The following is a 24,874-nucleotide window of genomic DNA, read 5'->3' on the forward strand; positions in this document are numbered from 1 at the left end:
GAGACTTTGTACTGTGAACGTTTGTGTTAATGCTGAAATGAGTTAAGTCTTTGGGGGACTGCTGGTAAGGCATGATTGGTTTTGAAATGTAAAGATGTGAGATTTGGGAGGGGCCAGGGGTAGAATAATATGGTTTGGCTGTGTCCCCATCCAAATATCATCTTGACTGTCTTTATCAGCAGCATGCAAACAGACTAATACACACTCTATCACCCAGGCTGGAGTACAGTGGTGCAATCATAGCTCAGTGTAACCTCAACTCCTAGGGTCAAGCAATCCTCCCATCATAGTCTCCCAAGTAACTATGACCACAGGCATGACCACCATGTCTGGCTAGACTTTTTTATTTTTTGGTGAGATGGGGTCTCGCTCTGTTGCCCAGGCTGGTCTTAAACTATTGGCCTCCAGAGATACTTCCAACTTGGCCTCCCAAAGTGCTGGGATTACAGGCATAAGCCACAGCACCCGGCCTCTGTTGTATTTTTATATCTTTGTCCTCAGCAAGCAGCAACTGGGCTAGCACATTGCATATATTGGACAAGCATTTGCTAGATGAAATGGAACTAATAGAAACAAGTTTAAATAAAAGATATTAAGAAAATTGAACATAAACACACACATACACACACACATACTTTATATTTTTTTGCACCTCTATCCTTAAGTGTAGTTCCTATATTAGACATACTGCATTTAAAATAAATACTCAGGTTACTTATCAAGAATGTACTGCCTTACATTGTTAAGAAAATCAGAAATAAGCCACAGACTGGAGAAAATATCTGTAAATCATACATCTGACAAAGCACTGTATTCAGAATATATAAAGAACTCTCAAGACTCAATAATAAAAATAAACAATAAAAAATGAGCAAAAGATTTGAATAGACATTTCTCCAAGAAGACAACAGGGATGACAAATAAGCACATGAAAAATGCTCAACATCATTACTCATTGGGGAATGCACACTAAAAGCACAATGATACCAATTCACACCTATTAGAATGGCTAAAAAACAAAAACCTGACAATATCAAGTGTGGAACAACTGAAACATTGCTTATACATTGTTGGTGGGAATACAAAATGGCTGGGCCACTTTGGAAAGCAGCTTGGCAGTTTCTTATGAAGTTAAACATGCACCTAGCATATAAGCAGGCAGTCTCACTCCTAGCTACTTACCCCCTCAATATGAAACCTATTGTTCATACAAAATCCTGTATGAGACTATTTATAACCACTTTATTTATAGTTGCCCCAAACTGAAAACAATCCAGATGTCCTTCAACCGGTGAATGGATAAACAACCTATAGTACATTCATGTAAAGGAATACCACTCAACAATAAAAAAGGATGAACTACAAATTCACAGACACATTCATGGATGAATTGGAAATGCATTATGCTAAGTGAAAGAAACCAGATTCAAAAAGCTACATACTGAATGATTCCATTTATATGACATTCTAGAAAAAGCAAAACTATAGGGACAGAAAATAGATCAGTGGTTTCCAGGGGCTGGGGTAGGAGGAGGATGGACTACCAAAGTATACAAGAGAATCTTTGGGGTGGTCACAAACTCCGCATTTATTAAAACTCACATTAACTGTAGAGTAAAAAAGTGAATTTTGCTTGATCACCTTATTTATAAAAGAACAGATGCCCCTCAAGAAAAGATGGTGGCATTAAAAACAAACACAGAGAATGACTATCTTCTGAGATGGTTTATTTGCAACTGACATGAGAGACAGAGGACTGGATTAAATGGCCTCTTAAAATTCCTCTGGCCAGACACGATGGCTCACACCTATAATTCCAGCACTCTAGGAGGAGGAAGTGGACATATCGCTTGAGCCCAGAAGTTCAAGACCAGCCTGGGCAACATGGCAAAGCCCTGTCTCTACAAAAACATACAGAAATTACATGGGCGTGGTGGCATGCACCTGTGGTCCCAGCTACTCAGGAGGCTGAGATAGAAGAATCACTTGAGCCCAGAAGGTCAAGGCTGCATTGAGCCATGATCACCCCACTGTACTCAATCCTGGGTGACAGTGAGATCTTGTCTCAAAAAACAAAAAAATCTCTTCAATCTCATGGTCATCTGAATACAAAGCCCCCAAAGACTAGGAGCCTCTGAGTTGCAGTTATTGTCAACATGACATTTCCCACATTTCCAGTGGGAAGACATACCTTAACAATGTCCTTTTCTTTCATCCATGATGGAAAAGAGATGCCCTGGCTGAATATCTGAAATAACACCGATCTGAGAGCATCATAGTTATCTCTCCTCACTTGTCGAACACATTTAATGTGATGCCGCCAAAATAGCTCCTCATAAGCCTAATAAAATAAAAAGAGAAAGTTGTTTATTAATTCCATTGGACAAGAAAATAAAGAAAGTGAATTCACTGTATTTTCAGTGAGGTGTTCTTCCCAACTAAAATGGACAACGGAAACAATGATAAATTACGAATATGACCGCATGGAATTTTAAAGTGACTCTCATTTGTGCAGGTGTATTTTAGATGATAAATCCTAGAAGCAGAGCCAGGGAATGTCACCTTGGGCAGATAAGGTATGCGACCTAATCACAGTGAAAAACTCTGTATACTTTTAGGACCATGCTAAGTACTTTATATGTACTCCCTCCACCCTTTTTTGCTTTTGCTAGTGGCAAGATTGGGCAGCACTTCTGGGGATATTTACCAAGATAGGTCCAATGAAAATTCTAAAAATCCTCAAAATATTTTATATCAGGGTGCCTGATCTTTTCAAAGACAGTCTCCACTGCACATGCGGATGTTTAATAGGCCTGGCCAGAGGGCGCTGAAAAGGCACAATGCCTGAGTTTCCTGGAACTACAGACCTCATCAACCTGAGCCCTTGAGGGCACGAGCTCCAGGTAAAAGCCCAAAGCCAAGGTCTAGCAGCCATTTGGCTTTTGAGTTAGAGCCACAGTTGTTACTTGATTCACATTTTGGTACTGATGGATCTCTGGATTTAGTAAAGCAGAAGGGAATGTTTGTTTCCTGATTTTGACAGACAAATTCTGTTTCTCCCATACCCTCTAAAAACAGACACACCTTCCTCATCAGCTTGTTACGGGGTGTCTCTCCTTTCCATTCTCTTGCACAATAACTGAGTAAATCAACCTCTGCCTCCACACTGAGGTTCCCTGGACCAAATAAAAAATAAAAAGCTGTTAATTTTCCCTTTTTTCTCCCTTCTTGAACCCTCTCTGCACCTTAAAAATAAAGAAATAAATGAATGAAAATATTTACTTTTGAATTTTCTCTGCAGATATCCAATCCACCTGAAAGATAAAGGGAACAATAATATCAGAATTCTGCTTTGAATAGTAAGGATATATTTGAAATTTAAGGATGATACAGTGACCTACCATTTCAGCTTGTGCCCTGAATATAAATGTAGCCTCCGGAAGTAGCAGACAGCAGCCACCAGAAATGAAACTGCCAACATCACAAAGCCTTTTGCCATTCTCCAGACAGTGTCTAAGGCTTGGCTTGTAGCTAGCGTCCAGGAGTGAACTTGGTCACTTCCTATGAAAATTACAAAAAAAAAAAAAAACAAAAAACACATCACAATTACACAAGTTTGATTTAAGAGAAAAAAAATGCAGAGAGAGACTGCATAATTTTACCTGCAAAGTATCTATCACTGATTTACATAAATATTTTTAAAGTATTTAAAAATTCAATCCAAAAATTAAAGAAATGTCTGGTTCTCCCATAATCAGCATCATATATAAGAACATCTTTGTTCCACAAAATTAAGAAGAATAAACATAAAGAGTATGGGCTTCAGAATCTCTCAAACTTGAACTCAAAACGTGCCTCTACTACCTGATGTGTGACTATGGCAACCTAACTCCTCTTCTGAATTTTCTTGACTGTACAATGAGTGTGAAAACACTGACTTGGCTAGGGAAAGGTGGAACAAAATTTTTAAGCAGTAGCACAATGCCTGCCACACACTTGGTTCTTGCTGAATATCTGAATTGGATCCCATGCACAATTACAGGGATTCAATCCAGACCCAAGTACACTGCAGGGAATCAAACCAGGTGACGTCTAACGATGCCTCCAGAGACGCCTCTGTATTAGTCCATTCTCATGCTGCTAATAAAGACATACCCGAGACTGGGTGATTTATAAAGGAAAGAGGTTTAATTGACTCACAGTTCAGCATGGCTGAGGATGTCTCAGGAAACTTACAATCATGGCAGAAAGGGAAGCAAACACATCCTTCTTCATATGGCGGAGGTAGGAGAAGTGCCAAGCAAAAAGGGGGGGAAAGCTCCTTATAAAACCCATCAGCTCTCGTGAGAACTCACTATCATGAGAACATGAGGGTAACCAGCCCCATGATTCAATTACCTCCCACTGGGTCCCTCCCATGATACTTGGGGATTATGGGAACTATAATTCAAGATGAGATTTGGGTAGGGACAGAGCCAAACCATATCAGTCTCCAATATCCACTTCTGCCCATTTATATATTTTTGATTCATTACAGGCCATAACATATGGCATCACTTTAGCAGCACAGAGCAAGTAACTTAGACAGCAGGCACACAGATATCATTTCCAGAAAGTAGACCACTTAAAAGGAGTCATGAGATCTATTTAGTGATGCTGCATATGATATACACTGTGATTCCTGATTTGACAAGAGAGAAAACTAACAGGCCTAGAGAGTTCAAACAGTGCACTTGTAATATTTTGCTATGTTCAGTAGATTCCTTATTATATTATGTTTGAGCACATAAAATGCTGAAGTACAAATAAGAAAGAGGACTTTAAATAATGACCAAACCTCTGGGGTTCATTGCAAAATAATTTCCTCCACAGTACATCATTTAGTAAAATTCCAGTGATTAACTGCAGTAAAAGATTCATCAATGTAGAATCTAAAATTTTGACATTTTTTATCATCTGGATACTTGATGTGATATTTACACTTATAAAGAAATAATTTGCCAGCAAATAAAGAAAAAAACACTACCAATTTTTTTTTTCTTTTTTTTTTTTGAGATGGAGTCTCATTCTTGTTGCCCAGGCTGGAGTAGCAATGGCGCGATCTCGGCTCACCGTAACCTCCGCCTCCCAGGTTCCAGTGCTTCTCCTGTCTCAGCCTCCCCAGTTGCTGGAATTACAGGCATGCACCACCATGCCTAACTAATTTTGTATTTTTAGTAGAGACAGAGTTTCTCCATGCTGGTCAGGCTGGTCTCGAGCTCCCAACCGCAGGCAACCCGCCCACCTCAGCCTCTCAAAGTGCTGGGATTACAGGCATGAGCCACTGCGCCCGGCCAACACTAGCAAATTTTAAAGATACATTTACAATTACTTAAAAGGATATTTTCAAAAACAAGTTCTTATCTGTTTAGAACGGTTAATTAGCTATTCAAATCATTATATATTTATTCCCACCTAGACATTTAGTAAAACTTTTTATGAAAGCTTAAAAATGTAATGCTATATTGCCTTTACATCTATAATTTAGATTTTTATTAATTCGGCTTGATTTTTCAACTTTAAAAATTCTGACACATGCAAATATTTTTAGTGAAACTTTAAATTCATGGAAGAACTAGAATTTTACCCACCTGATACATACTTTCTTTTACTGTAGGTACATTTTTTAGAAAAATGGACTATAACATGATTTTAGTTCCTATTACAAAAGTTGGACATCTTTTCATATCAGTACACATAAATCTACATTATTCTTTTTAATGATGCATAATATTTCAGTATACACTGTCCTACATGTAAGCATTGCCTTTTTTTGAGACAGCGTCTTGTGCCGTTGCCCAGGCTGGAGCATGGAGCACAGTGGCAGGATCACAGCTCACTGCAACCTCAAACTCTTAGATTCAACCCATCCTCCCGCCTCAGCCTAACACTGCCTTATTGATAAACACTTGGATCATTTCCCATTTCTCACTTTTACAAACAATGCTGTGGCAAATATGCTTTTCTAACAGTCCTTGTGGTAGCTTTTAAGGATAATTTCAAGAAAAGAAAATTCTAGGTCACAGGGTGTGCACATTTTCAGTTTTGACAGACACTGCCACAGACTCTCATCACATATACAAGAGCACCTATTTCCCTAAACCCCAGTACTGGTGTGATTTCTCACTTTAGGCTCCATTTACGAGGAAGGCTCTCCTGTACGTACTGGCTGTTCACATCCCTTCTTCTCTGAAGGCCTTTTGAAAGCATCTGCCTATTTCCCACAGGGTGGTGCTCACTTGTGGGTGGACAGGAAGGGCTTGCAGTCACTGAAGTGGGGATGGCTGCTGCCCCCTCCACGGACACATGCTCTCATCCGTCACAGGCTCCATCTAACCTGCTACAGTTACAACCCAGGAACCTACTAGTTGGCAGTTACCAACTAGCCCCTGTGGAATTTGAAGTGAGACCCTGAAGCTGGGCCATCTCACCTGAGCACAGGGCCTCTCTGGTAGCTCCCGGGCCTCCATGGGGACCCGCTACAGACCACGGCTCTCCCCACTCACACATACTCTTCCTAGCACATGCCCTTACCCTCAAATCTCAACCCCACCTACAATCCAAGAGATTGTGATATGATCAACCTGTCAGAAAAAAACCTAGAACACATGCCTGCACTCCTGGTCTCCCTCTACCCAATGTGTCCACACTGTTTTGTCAATTAACTCCAGCCAAGAAGGGCCAGGGAGCCTATTCATGCGGGTGCTGGTGTGGGTACCACAGAACCATCTGGACGTGGATGGGAGGGTACTCTGTAGGACTTGTGAAGTCACGTGGAAGCAGGCCATGGCCATTTAGCCATGTATAGGACCTATACGAGCTGTTCACTGATGACATTAGGAGTGGGGCTTCTGTATCAAAGGAGAAATACATTTTAGTAAGAAAGAGTATGACTTCACCAATAGCTACAATAGCTACAGTTTAAGCTTTTATTATGTTCCAGCCCCTATGTTAAGTGTTTTACAGGAATTAATTCATTTACTCCTGTGACCATGCCATGGAGCAGGCAGTAAGAAGTCTCTAGAGTCTAACAACATGGTCCCCATGCTGGCCCTGCGCATTGCAGCATGTGATATGGGGCAAGTGATTTCCCCTCCCTAAGCCTCAGTTTCTGAATCTAGGAATGAAGACAGCACATAGCAGAGCCTGGTGCACAGTGAGTGCTCAGTGCATGGTTTCTCTTACTATCATCACTGCATCACAACACAGGAGGCACAGCATGATCCACCTCTCAGGGCTGCTGTGAAACTGAAAGTAAATGTTGGGAAAGCACTTTGCACCATATCTGACACACACCGTAAGTACCCAATAAACATGAATTATTGTTTTTATTGTTATTACTCTAGTAACCCTTATTTTGCAGAGAAAACTTTGAGGGGGAAAAATTAAATAATTGCCCAATGGGACTCAGCCAGTAAGTAGAAGAGCCAGAATTCAAAAACAGGAGCAATGTGGTATGCTATGGTATGAATGTGTCTCCAATGTGTCCCACATGTTAGTTTTATGTGTTGGAAACTTAATCACAAAACTCATATGATGACTGGAGGTTGGGCCTTTGGGAAGTAATTAGGATTAGATAAGGCCATCAGCATGGGGCCCCCATGACAGGACTGGTGGCTGACCTGCATGCTAATAACCTCTCACCACACGACGCCCTCCACCACATTACAATGCAAAGAAGGCCCTCACCAGATCTGGTGCCTGCTGTGCTCTTGGACTCCCCAGTCCCCAGAACTGCAGGAAATAAACTTGTTTTCCTGATAAATCACCCAGTCTGTGGTATTCTGTTATAACAACAGAAACTGAACAAAGACATGATGCCAGAAGTTGCCTCCTTTACCACTTGGCTGTCCTGCCTCTGAATTAGGGAACCGTGGAAATCTTCAAATTAGTATTGCTATAGCAAGTAAATTAAGACTCTTTAAAATGAAAATTTTTAAAAATTTATCCTTCCTGGGCTAATAACTGAATTACAACTAAAAAATGATACAGAAGAAAACACCATAATGAGACATCTTGCAAAATAGTGTCATAATGACGGTTCTGATGACCTCCAGCATCAAATCTCATTTCCCCAAATACAACTGAGATAAAATTGCAGACATCAGAAGGTTCATAGGGGTCCCCCTTCCACCAGCCTGCCAAGGAGAATTCTGCAGTCCCTGGCCCAGCTTTCCCGCCTCATCCCTGGAGAGGGATGCCTGTGGAAGGCTTGATGATTGGGACCTTGAGAAACAGGAAGGGAGAAAAGGTTTCACCTCCACGAATTCAGTCATTCTACATAAAAAAAGAACAAAAAGGAGTGTGCTGGGAGGGGGGTAAGTTTTGGCAAAAAGAGTCTCCAGAAAGTCCACAAGGGAACTTCCAGGACAGTAGGAGCCTCAGGTCCACAGTGAAGTTTCACAAGTCCACAAGGAAGTTGCAAGGGGAAGTGGAAAAGAGCAGTGTTGCCAGAAATTACGGATTTGATCCTCTTTAATGCCTGTGAAGAGATACAAAAACATGAAATTTCTTTTCAATACTTTTGGACTGAACCACTTGGGTGGTGGCTGAAATGAGACCATATATACAGCACAATGCAGGTCTGTTATATTGCAAAGTGTATTACCTAGGTCTCATACATCCCCCTAGTCATCAGCATAAATGCATGCTGGGACCCCGACCCACACAAGCAGAAGTAATGCTTCAGCAGTGAACATGTCCTAGAGGAATTATACCAGGACCTCCTGAAATCAACAAAGTGAATATCAGAAACTAAAATCTGACCTGTGATCACTCGAACTATATTATATATGGCAGATGAGACTGGTCAGAACTCCAAAAAAAAAAAAAAAAAGGACCATTTTTGGTGATAAAATTCTAGTTAGTTTTTTTTTTTTTTCCATTCTCTACAATACACCAAAGCTGAAGTAATTCAAACATTAAAACAGGAAACCAAATACACACACACATACCCCAAAACCCTGAAAACAAAACTAAAAGACACTGAAGAGCCGGAAACCAAGTGATCATGCAAACAGCAGTTCTACCCCAGGAGCCTGAGGCTCCTATTGTCCTGGACATCACAGTCTCCCTATCTCATGGAAACTCAGCAGCGTCTGGTTTGCCGCAAACTTCCAGAATCTGTACTATCTCTACTTCCTAATGGGCCAGCTGCATAGTCCTCAACCTTGTCTACTTCCTCTCCTGATCTTATTCATGGTATATACAATATCAGTACCTCTACACTTTATCTCTACACACAGACTCTGTCACCTGCATCTGGCCCACTGACTTTCTCCTGAAGCAGAGGTGGTCTTTCAAGGGCTATTGAGCAGGCCAGGGAGCGGGGACATCAACTCTGAGCTGGGAGGACATAAAGGCAATTTAATTTAGATGTCTGAGGTAGCAGAGAAAGTGAAGAAATATACATACAGTGAAATCATCTGGCTAAAAGAACTTAAGGTAGAAGTACTACATTTAATAAACACAACAGGTATTTCTATCTGCTTCAATGTCCTATTATGGTTAGTTAGCAGACGATGGAAGAGAGAGTGGTGAAGAGAGGCTGATGGAATAGGAAGGAACTCAAGGGAGGGGTGAGAAAGGACACTCTCTGTGGCAAGAGAGGTAGGAAGATGGGGGTGGGTGAGCAAGCAGAGGACACAGACACTTCTGAGGTGCTGCGGAAACTTCACACTTTTCTGAGCTGTGCCATGGAACCCTGCTCCCTTTGAAAAGGTGAATATGGCTTTTAGGTCATTTGTAATCAAGGGCAGGAAGTGCTGCACAGAGGAATAAACTGAAGCCAATGGAACAGGCAGACAGGGACGGGCTGGGAAGGGCTGCCCCCTCCCTTCCCCAGACCCCTCACCAATTCCTCACACTTCTTCCCCCCAGGCTGGATGCCAGGCAGGGAGGCAGTGAAGTGCAAGACACGCTCCTTGCCCACAGGGAGCCCCTGGCCTGGGGACACAGTGTCCTCCTGTCAGCTGGTTGGGTGAGCACCTCCATTCCCCAGTAGGTCACTTCTCTCATAGGCTTTTAGTTTCTCCTTAGGCCTCAGTGTGACTGCAGGGAAAGGCTGGGAGCCTTCAGTGTGGGAACTGATTGTTTAATTCTGAGAAACTCAGCTCAAGAATAAAGCAAAATATTGTACGTTAGTCTAAACAAATAAATTAAGCACTACACAAACAGAAGGAAAAACACACAGAACAAATCCAGTTAGGCCATCAAGCTTTCTACATAATTTGGAGCACGTGGAGATTCAACAGATTTCTAGAAGTTAGCACAGCAGTGTGAAAGAGTGAGTTTAAATTGTGTTGGTTCTTGCAAAATCATAGATTAGTTGGTTGTTTTTCTACCAGTTATGGGGGAGATATTCAGAAAAAAAAAACACCCTCTTAAATCCTTGAAATGGTAAACTCAAAGGACCTTCTGAACTTCTGTATTTCAGGTATTAATTCTGCTCAATAAGAAATGACAGTCTTCCACTTAGTAGAATACAATAACCAACAACTACAAGATCAATATCACTGAGAAACAGAACCACCAAGTGGGAGGATTTTATCTTGAAAGTCATGACCACTAAGACATTCAACTGTAGGCTGTCATGCAACTCGCTTATGCTGTCAGCACCATCCCCCCAGGATGGGGCACACTGCCCCCAAGGCTCCCACTAAACTGAAAGTATCAATAAATATGACAGGAAGCTGCTCCTGGCCAAACACTGAGAGGATTGTGTGTGTGTTTTCTTTAATGACATCACAGCTCAGAGTCGTTTTTCTTTTTGACTGGGCCCATCTTCTAGAGATGTTGAATGCAACCCATCATTTTAAAGGTAAGTTTCATTTTCTAATCATCGCATTTTAAAAATCCACCCAACTATAAAACCACAAAAGCTATAGATGGGATAGGCTACTACTGAAGAGGAAGTTGTAATTCCTTCCCTGTGGAGTCACAGAACTCCAGCACTGCCACTGCTTTATCCAACCACACAGGCCTCCTCAGCCTGGGAGAGACAACTCATTTGACAAAAATGAGCAAAGGACTCTTGTCTTCATTCTGTCATTTTCTAGCTAGAGGACTAATCACTTAGCTTTGATGACCCCAAGAAGGTACTCCAATGGCCGAAAAGTGGTGACAGCACAGGGTTGGAACAAAATTAAACAAAAAAGCACTATCCGAATATAAACCATTTGGCTACCATCTCCCACCATCTGTCATCCAACCACTGCTTACACACCTCTCAGCTAGCAACTCGCTCCATCCGTGGAAGTCCATTTCCTTTTTCCCTTTTTTGGAATGTTTCTCTCTTTATTGATCAACTTTGATCATTATTCTACGAACATAGATTAAACTCCTCCCGCAGGCCAGGCACAGTGTCAAGAGCTGATGTTACAATTATAAATGCAACCAACTGGATTCTCCTGGCAGGGACTGACAGACAGACTCCTAGTGGGAACAGAGCACCACTGAGGCAACACTCCAGAGGAAAGGAATGCAGGTCCACAAGCACTGTAACAAGGGAATCTGAGCTAAACGAGGTTGGAGAATGCTTCCCTAGGACATGAGGCTGAGCTGAGATCCAAGGTTGCACAGGAGCTTGCAAGGCAAGAAAAGTGATGGGAGGCTGGAGAAGCCTGAAGGTCCTGTTCAAGAGACTGATGTTTAACTGAAGAGCAAGGGAAGGCTCTGAGAGTTTTAAGCAAGAGACTGAGGTGTTCAGATCTGTAACCACCCTGGAATCTATTGCTTGGGGTTATGAAGAACAAGTCTGATTCCTCTTGCATATGATGACCTTTTACATCTTTCATGGGATTGCAGAATGCTTTGGGCTAAAGGCAGAATTCTACTTGTTCTTTTAGGCTTCCCAGAGTGTTCCCTCAGCAATATGTCCACACTGTAGGCTAGTTCAGTGTATTCATGACTGTTTCCCACTAGCCTGCAAACACCTCTAAGGCAAATGCTGAATCTTAATTCACTGTGGATCTGATCATCTGATGAGCTGTCACAGGAATGCTTCATTTTTGAGGTGAAGAAACTGAAGCAGAGAAAACAAGTAGAAGTCTGAACTTGAACCCCTAGGTTGTGATGTAGAGCTGTGCCCTCTGAACTAACTACTGTACATTACTGCCTTCCCAAGTAATTATCTTCGAAGTTCTATCATTTCCATCATTTCCACTCTGCATCTTTCTCTCTTCTAGTCTAGACAGCTCCTGTTTTCTCAACTAGTCCCTACATGGTATCTTTGGGGAGTCTCTTCGTGGTCCTGGTCAGTCTTCTCTAAACTCATTCCACACTTAATGTGAGACCCCAGGTCAAACACAATGTCCTGTGTGTGATCCCCAGGACAGAATTCAACAAGGTGACCACCTTCTTCATTCTACATCGGGGTAAGTCTTCTGAAAAGGGTCAGAGAGTACATATTTTAGGTCTCATTGGCCATGTGGTCTCTGTCTCAACTACTCAGCTCTGCCCTTACACAGGGAAAGCAGCCACAGACAATACACACAGGGCTCCGATCCAATAAAGCTTTACATATGGACACTGAAATTTATATTACATCTAATTCTCACATGTCAGGAAGTAGTATTCTTTTTTTTTCTCCCAACCATTTAAAAATGTAAAAACCACTCTGAGATCATAGGCTATGTAAAAACAAACAGCAGGCCAGATATGACCCATGGGCTGTGGCTTGCTGAACCCTGTTTTAGATGATACATTCACAGCAATGCAGCCTGTGATTGTATTGCACAGCTACAAACAAACAACCCAAAAGCCACTGACTCACATTCAACCTGCTGTCAGCTTAAAGCCCTTTGGACCTGTGCTGGGGTGTGTCTCCCCATCTTCTGAAGGGAAGAGAGGGCCAGGGGTTTCACTCACACTCAAGTTTCCCAGTGGAGAGACCTTCCTGGAGGTGGGGTTCTGGCTCCCCTACTACCGCCTTTACTCCTTCCTGAAGGTGAGAGATTGATCTGAGTGGCAGAGTTTTTAAAAATGGCATGCCCAGCTCAGCCCCTTTCACCCCACAGACCTGCCCGCACAGAAGGAATCCTTGGGCCTGCCCTCTCCTTGGGAGGGAGGCCTAGAACTTTAGGACAGAGTTCAGCTTGGGCACTGCTAGCAAGCCCAACTGGCCACACAACTAAGACACGTGGATTTTATGTCACTGAGCTGGCTTAGAAAAATATATTTTTAATCTCTGACATCTGTATCTACCTTTCAGTTCAGAACATGGGCAGGGAAGCAAAGGGTTATCCAGATCATGTGGGCCAGTTCTGGGATCTTTAGACCCAGGCAGGACCTGACATTTATCTCTGCTAGGTTTCATTTACTGATTTGGCTCACTGCTTTGACCTGCCAGGGCTTTGGTGGCACGTGGTCTGGTTCAACTCTCAGGCCTTTAACATTAGACTCCCATATCCTAATAGAAATCATTTATGAACATGTTGACTAAAGATACACTTTGAGATAAGCCATTCTTCACTTTTGCCCTGGGGGTGACTTTTCCATTACTCAGAATCATTTGGGCATCGTCACTAATAGTTACTAATCCTTCTGATTGGTCTCCCTTCCCCAGTTCTGTTTTCTACTCCACAGCCAGCGTTGGTTTGTTTTTTAAACATTCGATGGATGTATCATCTCCTGTACAAAACTCTACAATGCAAAACTCTTTACAATGTAAAACTCTTTCCATGGCTTTTCTCATTTGTAGGAAAGACCCACATCCTGCTAGCCACTGATGTCAGCTGGAAAGGGCCCTAACAAATTGTCAGAAAGGTAAAAAATGGTCATTACCTATGGTAGCATCCTAGCCAGAGACCTCAGGAGCTGGTTCTTCTGGAACCAAGAATACTAGTGACAGTCAGTGGCTTATAAAGCCACAAATCACCCCATAACCTCTCACCCATCCCCTGGGACCAACTGAGAAGTCAAGATTTGCCCCCTGGGTTCAGTGTGATCTTGCTGATGGGACCACACTGCCGAAGCCTCCTTGGCCACCTCCCAGCCCTAAGTCTTTTACCCGTCTCCTATCATGGACTCATATACCTTTACGTGGGCCTGTAGATCTGCTCTCCTAAAGGGAGACCAGTGGCTTCAAAAACAACCTCATCAAACTTTATAGAACATTTCTACTCAAAGTCCACAGGACAGCAACACCAATACCATCTGGGACTCCTTAGAACTATAGATTCTCAAACCCATTGGAAACAGAATCTGCATTCCATCAAGACCCCCAGGACCCTGGCCCTGGCTCCAGTAGATTTTCAGATTTATTAGGCTGGGGCCCAGGTATCTTTTTTAAGCTCCCCAGTAATTCCAACATTGCCAGTGTTGAGAAATCCTGCTGTGGAGTAAGAGCATCCCCTACCCTTAGCTGCTTCTGTTATCTCAAATACATCATCAGATGCCAATTAATTTCCAAAGTTACCATCAGGAGAAATCAGGCCAGATAAGGAAAAATCTTACTGGTCAAGTAATCCAACTAAAAGTAAGTGTTGTGTCTGTTTTGTGCCCGTTTCCCTTTGGCCAAAGTAAGCGGTTACTTTTACTAGTCACAGCTGTTGTTTTTCTATGGCTGGAAGCTATGACTATCTAAAAAGGAACTTTTCTGAAAAAAATTTTTTTTTTTCAGATTGAGTCTCACTCTGTCGCCCAGGGAGTGCAGAGGCATGATCCGCAATCTCTGCCTCCAAGGTTCAAGTGAGTCTCCTGCCTCAGCCTCCCAATAGTTGAGATTACAGGAACCTGCCACCACACCTGGCTAATTTTTGTATTTTCAGTAGAAATGGGGGTTTCACCATGTTGGCCAGGCTGGTCTCGAACCCCTGACTTCAAGTGATCCACCCACCTTGGCCTCCCAAAGTGCTGGGATTACAGGCATAAGCCACCGTGCTTGGCCAACTTCTCTGAAATTAATGAAGAAAGGAACCTGGCCATTACCCTGGCCTCCAAGGAAGGTGGCCAACTCCTCCTGGTTTGGCTGGGACTCTCCCAGTTTTAGCACTGAAAGCCCCACATACTGGCACATCTCTCAGTCCAGGCAAGCTGGGACGGTTGGTCACCCACACCCAGTCCCCCTCATGGTCTGACCCTGACCCCTCCCTCTTCTCTCACCTCTTCCTCTTGCTCCAATATGAGGAGCGCCTTCACTTCCTCCTAGAGCTCACGCTTGCCTCCCTGCCTTGCTTTGCCTGTACTCTTCCCTCTGTCTGAAACATTTTTCCCTGTAACCATGCTCTAGTTCATTCCACTCATTCTCCAACTCTCAGCTCAAACATCATTTCTCTGTTTCTAACCCCCAGGCTTGAGAAAATCCCTGTTTTCCTCTCTCATAGCACACAGTGTCCTTTTCACAGCACTTGTCACAGTTTACACAATTGTGTTTGTGTTTGATTAGTGTCTGTCTCCCTGTGTAGACAGTAAATGCCTTAAGGACTGGGACTGAATCTGTTTTCACTCTGCTTTCTGAGTGCCTAAGTACACAACAGACAGTTTATATTTGTTGAATGAACGAAATGAATCCATGTAATCAGGATCCCGTCCATGTGTCTCCATGAGAGAGACTGCCAGCTTCCCCCAGGGTCCGTTCTCTCCTCCTCCCACCGAGATTAAGCCCTGACTTTGGGCTGGGCGCGTGGCTACTCAGACAAAGGCTCATTCCATCTTCCCTAGGTGCTGGGTACTGCTGTGTGAGTGAATTCTGGCCAAGAAGTTGTTGAATGTGCAACTTTCAAAAGGGCTTGTTAAGAGGGGTGTGTTCCTTGCCCTTTTTTCTCCCTATTAGCTGGAGTGTAAATGTGATGGCTGATGCTCCAGCAGCCATCTTGTACCCAAAAGTGACAGTGAGCACTGAAGCCAGGCATAGTGGAGAAACAAAGTGGAAGGAGCCTGGGGCCCTGACACCGTCGAGATCATCCCAGCCCTGGGGAGCTACCTCTCTTTGACATGAGAGAAATAAATGTATTCACCTATTTGGGGCTGTTCTGTTACTCCACCACACTTATCCTAACTAAGAGCCTCTATCCTGGTGGTCCCTTCTGACTTTTAATACGTATGTCAGAAATAATGAACCACCAGTGTGTTTTCTCTTCCCTTAATTACACCATGTAAATATAAAGCAGGAAGTGAGAATGTGAAGTGGTCATCTAGTAGGATGGTTTCAAGGTAGTGAAATGAGGAGGGAACTGAGGGAGTCAGGAACTCAGGGTCCGGTCCTAGACAGCTGAGCCATCTGGACCTCAGCTTCCTCCCCTGTGAGCAAACATAAGGAAGCCAGGCCATTAACTGCCATTTCCCTTCATTCTCCAAAGGCCTCCTTATTTTAATATGTTTCAGAGTTATGTTGGAGGAATAGTCACGTTGGGGCCAGGATTGGAAATAGTTGTGAAATAACTGACATTGAACTAAACTCAAAACATTACTCAAAGCTTGCACCACAGAAAAGATGCCCTAAGTGTGTATGGAAGATACATAAGATCTTGACAAATGCCAGCAAATACCCCAACCCTTAGAAGTTCATGCTGGGTCCTACAGATCTATTAAACCAGTTGACCCAAAAGCTAGTTCTAATAAAGAGCCTTTTCCACAAGGGCCTCCATGGTGGTAATCAGCTTCAAAAAGGCTGCTAGATGGGGAGGAAAAAGGAACATCAAGGAGACTGGGAGGGAAAGGGAGATGTAATAGGCTCCAAAATTCAAAATTCAAACAAATGAATCAATTACATATGGGAGAAGATGCAGCAAAGTGTGAAGAACAAGACAGTACAAGGTAGATCACCAAGCACAGACTCTACAAGTCCTCTATCATGACAGTCAACTAACCAAAATTGAGTCTAACAAATATTTAATAGTTAAAAAACAAAAATAGAGGGATATACCACGGATAAAACTGATCTAATAAGCTCTCTCTTGGTTCAAGGGATTTTTCTTTAGATCTCCTAGGAAGGAATCAATATGCCCAAGCCTTGCACTGCTTCAGGTACAAAACTGTGGGACCCAACATGTATATTAATCATTTCATTGGCTATGTTTCCATTTCAAGCTGAGCAGCCAACCTAACCTTAGCTACAAACCAAACTCCAAGTTCATTTTGTAAATGCCAAGTAAAATGACAAATTGCTGATCTCATCCACTGACATGAGTGCCACCAGCCCTTCCTATCTAGACGGTGACTGGTTACATTCAGCCCATGCTGGCACTGGCTTGCCATCTCTTCCACTTCCCCTTCCTATCAGCCATTCTGCTTGCTCCGCAGCATTTTGGCCTGTCCAAGTGGTGCATTCGGAAGACACAGAGCACCCAGTCTTTCTTAACTCTGGAGAGTTCACAAGCAAGTTGAGGCCTTCTTGTCACAGGTCAAAAAATACAACCCCAAAGTATCAGGTGTTATTCTAAGACCCAGGGACAGATTCTCTCATTACCAGGCAAGAAGGAATTTAGTTCACTTCTCTTAAACTTGGAGACTAAATGCTACAGAGAACAGTCTACGCCCTGGCTTAGAGGACAGACACAGATTGTTCAAAGTACACGCTCCGATGAGCTTCCACCATCATCAGCTCCACTGCCCACCTCCATTCCTGAGCCATTTGGAACTGGTTTGTACCCACCGAGGCTGTCTGAAGCCTAGAAAGAGGTGAGAGCTCGTCTCCACCGTGGTGGGTACAGGACAGGGAGGTATGCTTTTTTTTTTTTTTTTTGAAACAGTGAACGCTTGATGTTTAACGAGATTTTCACTTCTGATTTGAGGGAAGACTCTCTTGAGAATGACTTCCAACTACATTATCACTCCCTCTCCTAGGAGACTAACCCTAATATTCATTAACAACCAATAATATGGCAAGAAGAGAAAGAGCTGAGGTATTTATCACTCCCACTGCTAGAAGACTCACCCTAATATTCATTAATAACCAATAATATGGCAAGAGGAGAAAAAGCTGAGGTATTTTAGGTAACTTTGTGTCTATTTATCCAATAATTCTACAGACTCGATATCATAGTAACATGGTTAAATCAACAACAAAAGATTTACTATTAAATTCTTAATTTAGAGATTCATCAAGCATAGCATTTTATGTGCTACAGTTTCTGGGATTTTTGTTTATTACCTAGGAATCCCAGCAACGGTACTAACAGGCAACAGGCTTTTGTCTCCTAGAAATGAACATAAACATTTTATCATCCTCTTAATTTAAACATGAGGCCACCTGTCTATTCTGGCTCCAATTAAATGGGAAAGTAGAAAAGTGGACTATTACTAGCATAAAAGGTTATTGGAAAAATGAGAACATATACAAAAACTTTCTGTTGATTTATTTAGAAGTACCATTTAAATGTTCTTCCACTAAATTAATTACAAATCAGATAAATGTGTATGCAACCTCATTTTGAAAACAGATTGTCTTACCAAGTAGCTGAACATGTACCAGAGGACTCACATGGACAGGAGAGAATGGAAGGATTTACTAACCAAACATACTAATCCAATAATTCCTCTAAAAATTAAGTAGAGACTTTAATAGCCACGTATGGGGAACCACTAAGCTAGGAAGTTTTAGCCCAGTAATAAAAACTTTTTCATAATCTCTCTCCTGCGTTACCCAGACCTGCAAGAGTTGTCTCAAACAATAACAACAGTATACAAATGTTAACCCAACCTTAATTCAGAACAGCTTAAATGTAATAAGGTAACCTTGAAAACTATGGAGAGCTCTCAGGTAGAAGCTAGAACTCTGTTTCAAGTGACAGAAGCAGATAGATTGTTAAGAATCTGTTATGAGTGGAGTCCCATGCCAGGGCTTACCCTGGCCACCGCTTACTAGCGGAAGCCTTGAGCAAATTCTGTAGCCATTGTGAGCGTCACAGAGTGGTGATGGTAAAGATTATATAACACTATCTATGGTCAGTGTCTCCACATTTAGCACCCTAAAGAAAATCCAAATGTCAACTGTTTTTGTGACAGGGACAAGCACTAGGTGCTACAGGCACATAGGAGAGCACACCATTCCAGGCCAGGGAGGCAGCCAAGGCCTCCCAGATGAAGCTAAGTCTACCTTGAGACCCGAGCCAGAGAAAAGGTCATTTTCAAGTTAATAATTATACCCAGTCAAGACTTTCTACTGAGATAAAATACTTGGTACCAAAAAAGTTACATTCTATTTGATATTTATTCATCTCATAGAAATGTCAGAGTAGAAGTATAATAGGGCAAATGGGTGGCAAAACAACGACAACAAAATCAACTATGGACCATTTGGTTTTAAGCATTCTATTGTGGGTGCCTTTAACTGCAATGCTTTTTTCCCCCACAGCCCTCAAACTATTTTTTAAAGAAGGGAAATATTTCTCTCGACAGTTACAACTAGTTGTAACTAGCAGCTCTCAGGCCTCTTTTCCTTGGCACACACTTTCTACCACCAGCGCCCCCTCTACTCCTCCTTCTCCTCCTCGAGAGTAAAGACCTTGAAGGCACTTGTTCTAGAATAAGGTCACAATTCTCAGCACACTTTCGGCAGTCCATGTGGAGGGAATGCTTGCGCCCACACTTCTCATCACTCCTCTTGCCACCCGACCAATCACTGGGTTATTAACAGTTCCATCTGCCTACTCTCCTTTTGAACACAGAAGTTCCACCAGGTAAATTCACCTGCCTGCCTAGTGATTACCTGCCACTGCCCATGGGAACACGCCAAAGCCTGCTTATGGTGGCTCAGGAACATCTGCTTCATACATACAGTTGTGCCTGCTTGAATGGCTTTGGATTAACAAAATCCAGGGTATCGAGGAATATACCTTTCATTTAGCAGACACATCTACATAGGAGGTGGGTAACCTTGTACAAGTTTGTGTGTGACTTGGTTTCTTAAAATAAGGTTAAAAAATAACAGCTACTTCATAGTAGAAGGTAATATTAATAACAGTAGTGGCAGCTAACATTTGAGTGCTTACTCAGAACCACAACCAACCAGTTCTAAGCATTTTCCATGTAATAAATGAACTAAGACACAAGAAGCACCAAAAAAATTAGCCATTACCATTATTTTTAAATTTTTGATTTGGCATTAAACTCTTTCCTCCAAACAAAACCTTACCTAGAACAGCAAAAAACAACAAAACAAACCTAAAAGTATACAGAAACGAAAAAGCAGAGCAACTCCAAGTATAGCTGGAGTGGGTCCGCCGTTCCACACTGCGCATTCCTATTCCCCCAACACCAGCCCCTAAGAACCTCCAATGAGTCCTGTGGTTCCAGAAATCACGGTTGAAATGTGAATGCTACCACTGAACAGATGGACAGTAGTGGAGAGAACCACAGCAGAGCTGAGCCAATCAAGACAGTTAATGGCCCGAGTCTGGCCAGATGTGGGAAGAGCAAGGAAGAGTGTGGGGTGCACACATTCTCCCTGCAAACACAGTGGTCTGCCTAAGGTGTACTGGCGACTGTGAGCTTATTTCACTCTGTGACCACCTCTCCCTGCCTTCCTAATAGATGACAGCGTCTTCTCTGGGCACTCCACTAAGTGATCTTCCAATGCTTCTTCGATGCATCTAACATTCTGATTCAGACAGTCTTTCTGATAATATTATGCAGAGATGCTTAGTCCATGATTCTCAATATCCTAACATACCCTAACACTTTAAAAAAGAAATAGTAAGAATCAAACAAACAAAAAAAACCTCTTCTGTGGGTTTTCTTCTGTTGTCTGGTTTTATTGTCAAGTGTTACTTGCTGTTATTTCAAAAGCTAAAAAAGTTGTCCCTATACTAGCTTTGACAACTGATTTTAAAACTGGTTTTATTTTTGTTTTCCCAAACACCACTGGGCAAAGAAGAGAAACTATGCTTGTAAGTCATCAGAAGTTATGTTTTGGAGAAAAAAGTTTTCCATAATCTGATCCTTGAATCACATTCTTCCTCTGCTGCACACCAACTGCAAATCCCACAATTGGAGCAGAGGAAAGAATCTCTCCCTGGGCTCGCAGCGCTGGCATGCATTGAATTTGGTGCAAAGAAAGGAAAAATTCCGGGTGATGATGTTAACCCTGAAGTAGGCACCTTTCTGCCTCCCAAACCAGCCTTTCCAGCTGTGCTCCTGCCTCCATTTCCAATTTTTGTTTCTCTGCCAAACTAAGGCAGGGAGGAGAAAAGAAAATAACATAATAAAAAGTTCAAATGAATACACCCATAGGAAATATGTGGCTAATTTTATAATAACCCAAGGTGCAGAAAGGTTGAAAAAAATGAGTTCATTCTCCAAACTTTTGAGAGTGGGAGGTAGGACAGAGTTCTTCTCCACTGGGAGGGGCTGCCTGGATCCGCTAACCGGAGGCTCTCATTTTATGGATGAGGACACATCAGAATGATGTCCTCTGACTCCCAGAAAGGTGCTGTTTCCACTGCACCCAACAGTTTGCTGTGGGAATTAAAAGCTCATGCTGGGACCAAAAACAGCAATTCATAAGCAATCCCCGCACCTGCCAATTTGCCATAATCACTGCAGTTCCTGCAGCCCAAACTCTGTGTTTGGGAACCGGCATCCTCCCAAAATTCACTAGCGGGATCCAGACAAATACAGACACAGGAATGTGTCCCTTCAAAACCAAGCAGCAGCTATGCTCATCTTTTTCGGGGCTGGTAAGGAAGACATCCTTTGTGGACTTCAGAGGGGGAGAGGACCCCGCTACCGAGCCAGCGGGTGGAGACATCGAGACCGAGCGCCTGAACTCCCAGGCTGTGCTGCTGCCCTTGTTGGATGATTTTTTTTTTTTTTTTGGACGGAGCCTTGCTCTGTCGCCCTGGCTGAGAGTGCAGTGGTGCAGTCTCGGCTCACTGCAACCTCCGCCCGCCGGGTTCAAGCAATTCTCCGGCCTCAGCCTCCCAAGTAGCTGGGACTACAGCTACTCGCCACTATGCCCGGCTAATTTTTTGTATTTTTAGTAGAGACAGGGTTTCGCTATGCTGGCTAGGCTGGTCTCGAACTCCTGACCTCTCGTGATCCGCCAGCCTCGGCCTCCCAAAGTGTTGGGATTACAGGCGTGAAACCACCGTGCCCGGCCCCGTCTGGGTGAATTTTTTTTTTAGCCCGAGTATTCTGTTGTTAGCAAGTCTCGACTGCCGCGAAGGTGTGCGCCACATCCTCTGCCAGCAGGGCGCGAAACCCAACTCCCTCCGTCAGCGAGTCGAGCTCCCAGAGAGGATACGGGGCCCCGCGGGTCCACGCGCCCCGGGCCCGCTCCCAGGCGCAGGGCGCGACCTCCGCCGCTGCCTGGGCTCCCCGCGCGGCTCTGAGGGGACCCAGACCCCAAAAACCGGCTTTCTTCCAGGAACCTGCGTTTCCTGCCCGGGCAGGCGACATAAACAGCTTGGCCTCCTTTATTCAAATACTACTCCGTCCCCGACAGGGGCTCGACCCCCGAGTGGGGGTGCAGCCCCGCCCCACTCCCGCCCGGCTCAGGGGCGCGCACCAGCTCCCGGGCTCCAGGATTCCCAGCCCCCACCAGGCAGCGCCGGTGGCCGCCGAGGAGGACGCGTCCCTGGCTGCCTGCGACCCCGCCCGCCCTGGCGGTCCCTGCCCGTGCGCCCCGCCCCGCCCCGCCCCGCCCCAGGCTCACCTGCGGCAGGAGCTCGAGACCGCTCCCGCTCCCTTGCCCGCGTGGGGCTCCTTGGCGCCGCCATGCCGGCCGCGCTGCGGACGGGCGCTGGGCCTCGGCCCGTGGTCTGCAGTGGTCTGTCAGACGCGACGGCCGCCCGCCGGCGCCCGGGCTCGCTTCCCCGCGGCGGGCTGGGGACGGCGGGGGAGGCGCAAGGCGGGGATGGGCACCGACTGACGCGCCGGGCAGCCAATCAGAGGCCGGGGAGGGGAGGAGCGGGGCCTAGAGGGGCGGGGCCTCCGCACGCTGTCCGGGTCGCTGGCCGGAGAAGTGCGGAGGCGTCCGAGGCTCGGCAGCGGAGCGGGTAGCTACTCCTGGGGTCAAGGCGCGTTCCCGAGGCTGCTCCCCGGGAAACATCTTGGGAATTCCACTTGGGCGGATCCGGCGACCTCCATGGCACTTTTCATGGAAGGCTTGTTGATTGGGAAGCACATTGCCGGTGGGCCGGCTGATGAGGGCGAGGAGCCAGTGTGGTTTCCCCCCGCGGGCAGGTTGCTGCGTGATCCTGCTCTGTCACTGCAGGGGTGGGCGAGCCTGGAGTCCAGATGCAGCTGTCGGCCCAGGGCCTGTTCACCTGACTGGGGAGATTTTCTAATCTTTCTTCCCCCCTGGGTCAGCAGAACGGGGTTACGCTTACTTAGAACTCACAGTTTACTTTGGGAGCACGAATATGTGCATTATTGACAAAACTGTCGTCTTATAGAATGATTTATCCAAAGGAAAAAAATGTGGGAGTAGTTAACAGTAGAATAAACAGCCCAAAAAATGAAAAGGCGCTCACAACAAAGTTCTCCCCCCACTCTGCCAGTCAGATGGGCCTTTTCCAGAAGAAAAAGGAAGAAAATGAAAATCCTGTTGAACACTTCCTCTTTCTCCAATATACACAGTTCCAGAGACAAACTGACTGCATGGGAAATGTTTTGGCATCTTTTGAAAGAGAAGTTCCATAACTAAAGATGTGAGAAACAGCCTGGAATTTTGTGTGGCTTCAGTAGCCTGAGGGCAATGTCCACAAGTAATTGGATCGCTTTCCTCCCTTTCCCTAGTCTCAGAACACAGGTCTTTGGCCACTCCAGTGAGATTCTTTATCCCAGCAACAACAGTTAACTTAATGCCAAGCATTTACTGACAGCTGGCATCCAGCCACATGCTTTGATACGTGGCTTTTACATGCATTGCTTCATTTAATCCTCACTTGCCCATGAGGTAGGCACTGTTATTACCTCCAATTTACAGACCAGGAAACTGAGGTTCAGGAAGTGCTAGTGCGTAGTTTGAACCTAAGTCTGAACCCTCAACCGCCCAACCATTCTTCAATGCATGATTCACAGAAGATAATAAAAATGTTCCCAAACTCTACTGCATGTTTAGAAAATAATCCCTTTTATCTAAATCAGATTTTTAACATTGAGGGGTAGTTTTCTACAACCATAAACCATCGCTTGCGTGTATAGAGCCACGTTACTCATACAAAATAAATGACTTAAAATTGTTGCGCCTAATTAACCTAAACAAGCATATGAGCAGTGACAAGTACAAATTGTCTATTCTAGAAACTGAAAATACCAGGACTAATTTCTTGTGGTATAATAAAACAAAATTTACTTAGTCCTTTAACCACAAAACAAATTAGCCAGTTCCCCTTCCCTCCTCCCACAAGATAATATTTATGAACACAGCTGTTTGTACTTGGCCTAAAATCCTGTCAATTAATTCACATTTAGGATTTTGGTTGCCTGTAATGTTCGTTGTTACTCCAAAAGCTGAATGAGAGGCCTCTTAGTGTGGTACTTAATGACCAAACCTTGGAGCCAGACTGCCTGGTGTGCCTTCATATAAGCCGTATGGTCTTACATAAGTTAGTTAACCTTTTTGTGCGTGTTTCCTTATTTGTAAAATGGAGCGCCTAAGAGTATCTACCCCATGGGATTTTTATGGGGGTTAAATTACTAAATATGTGCAAAACTCTTACAATACTTGGCACATAAGCATCATATAAAGACGTATATACATGGAGATTTCTAATTGGCTTTCTGGTCTAACCATGAGTGATTACATGTCTGCACAATTACGAAGTTATTGGTTTTTTAAAAATACCTAGATCATGAGCTCTTTGAGGGCAGGAACTCTGACCTAGAATCCCTAGAACCTAGCTCAGAGCTTAAATATTTATGAATGGGTAAATTGAGAGTGTGGTGTGAT

General features: G+C 43.9%; 1 protein-coding gene across 3 annotated transcripts in view; it reads right to left on the reverse strand.

Annotated features, from left to right (window-relative positions):
• OTULINL (OTU deubiquitinase with linear linkage specificity like) overlaps nucleotides 1–22,805 on the reverse strand; it is a 34,556-nt gene extending 11,751 nt beyond the window's left edge. For 2 of the 3 annotated variants that reach the window (XR_008651665.2, XM_055246043.2), the window contains exons 1-5: nucleotides 22,634–22,805; nucleotides 3,402–3,561; nucleotides 3,283–3,314; nucleotides 3,085–3,176; nucleotides 2,192–2,341 (exon numbers count right to left, since the gene is read on the reverse strand). Coding sequence is in view for 1 of the 3 variants with exons in the window: in XM_055246043.2 (XP_055102018.1) it covers nucleotides 2,192–2,341; nucleotides 3,085–3,176; nucleotides 3,283–3,314; nucleotides 3,402–3,561; nucleotides 22,634–22,697 (498 nt within the window). In the remaining 2 variants the exon portion in view is untranslated. The remainder of the gene's footprint in view (nucleotides 1–2,191; nucleotides 2,342–3,084; nucleotides 3,177–3,282; nucleotides 3,315–3,401; nucleotides 3,562–22,633) is intronic. The other variant, XR_008651666.2, reaches the window with a different exon arrangement.
• Nucleotides 22,806–24,874: the final 2,069 nt, after the last annotated feature.

This window comes from Symphalangus syndactylus, chromosome 16, assembly GCF_028878055.3.
Source record: "Symphalangus syndactylus isolate Jambi chromosome 16, NHGRI_mSymSyn1-v2.1_pri, whole genome shotgun sequence".
In the NCBI taxonomy this organism is placed as follows: domain Eukaryota; kingdom Metazoa; phylum Chordata; class Mammalia; order Primates; family Hylobatidae; genus Symphalangus; species Symphalangus syndactylus.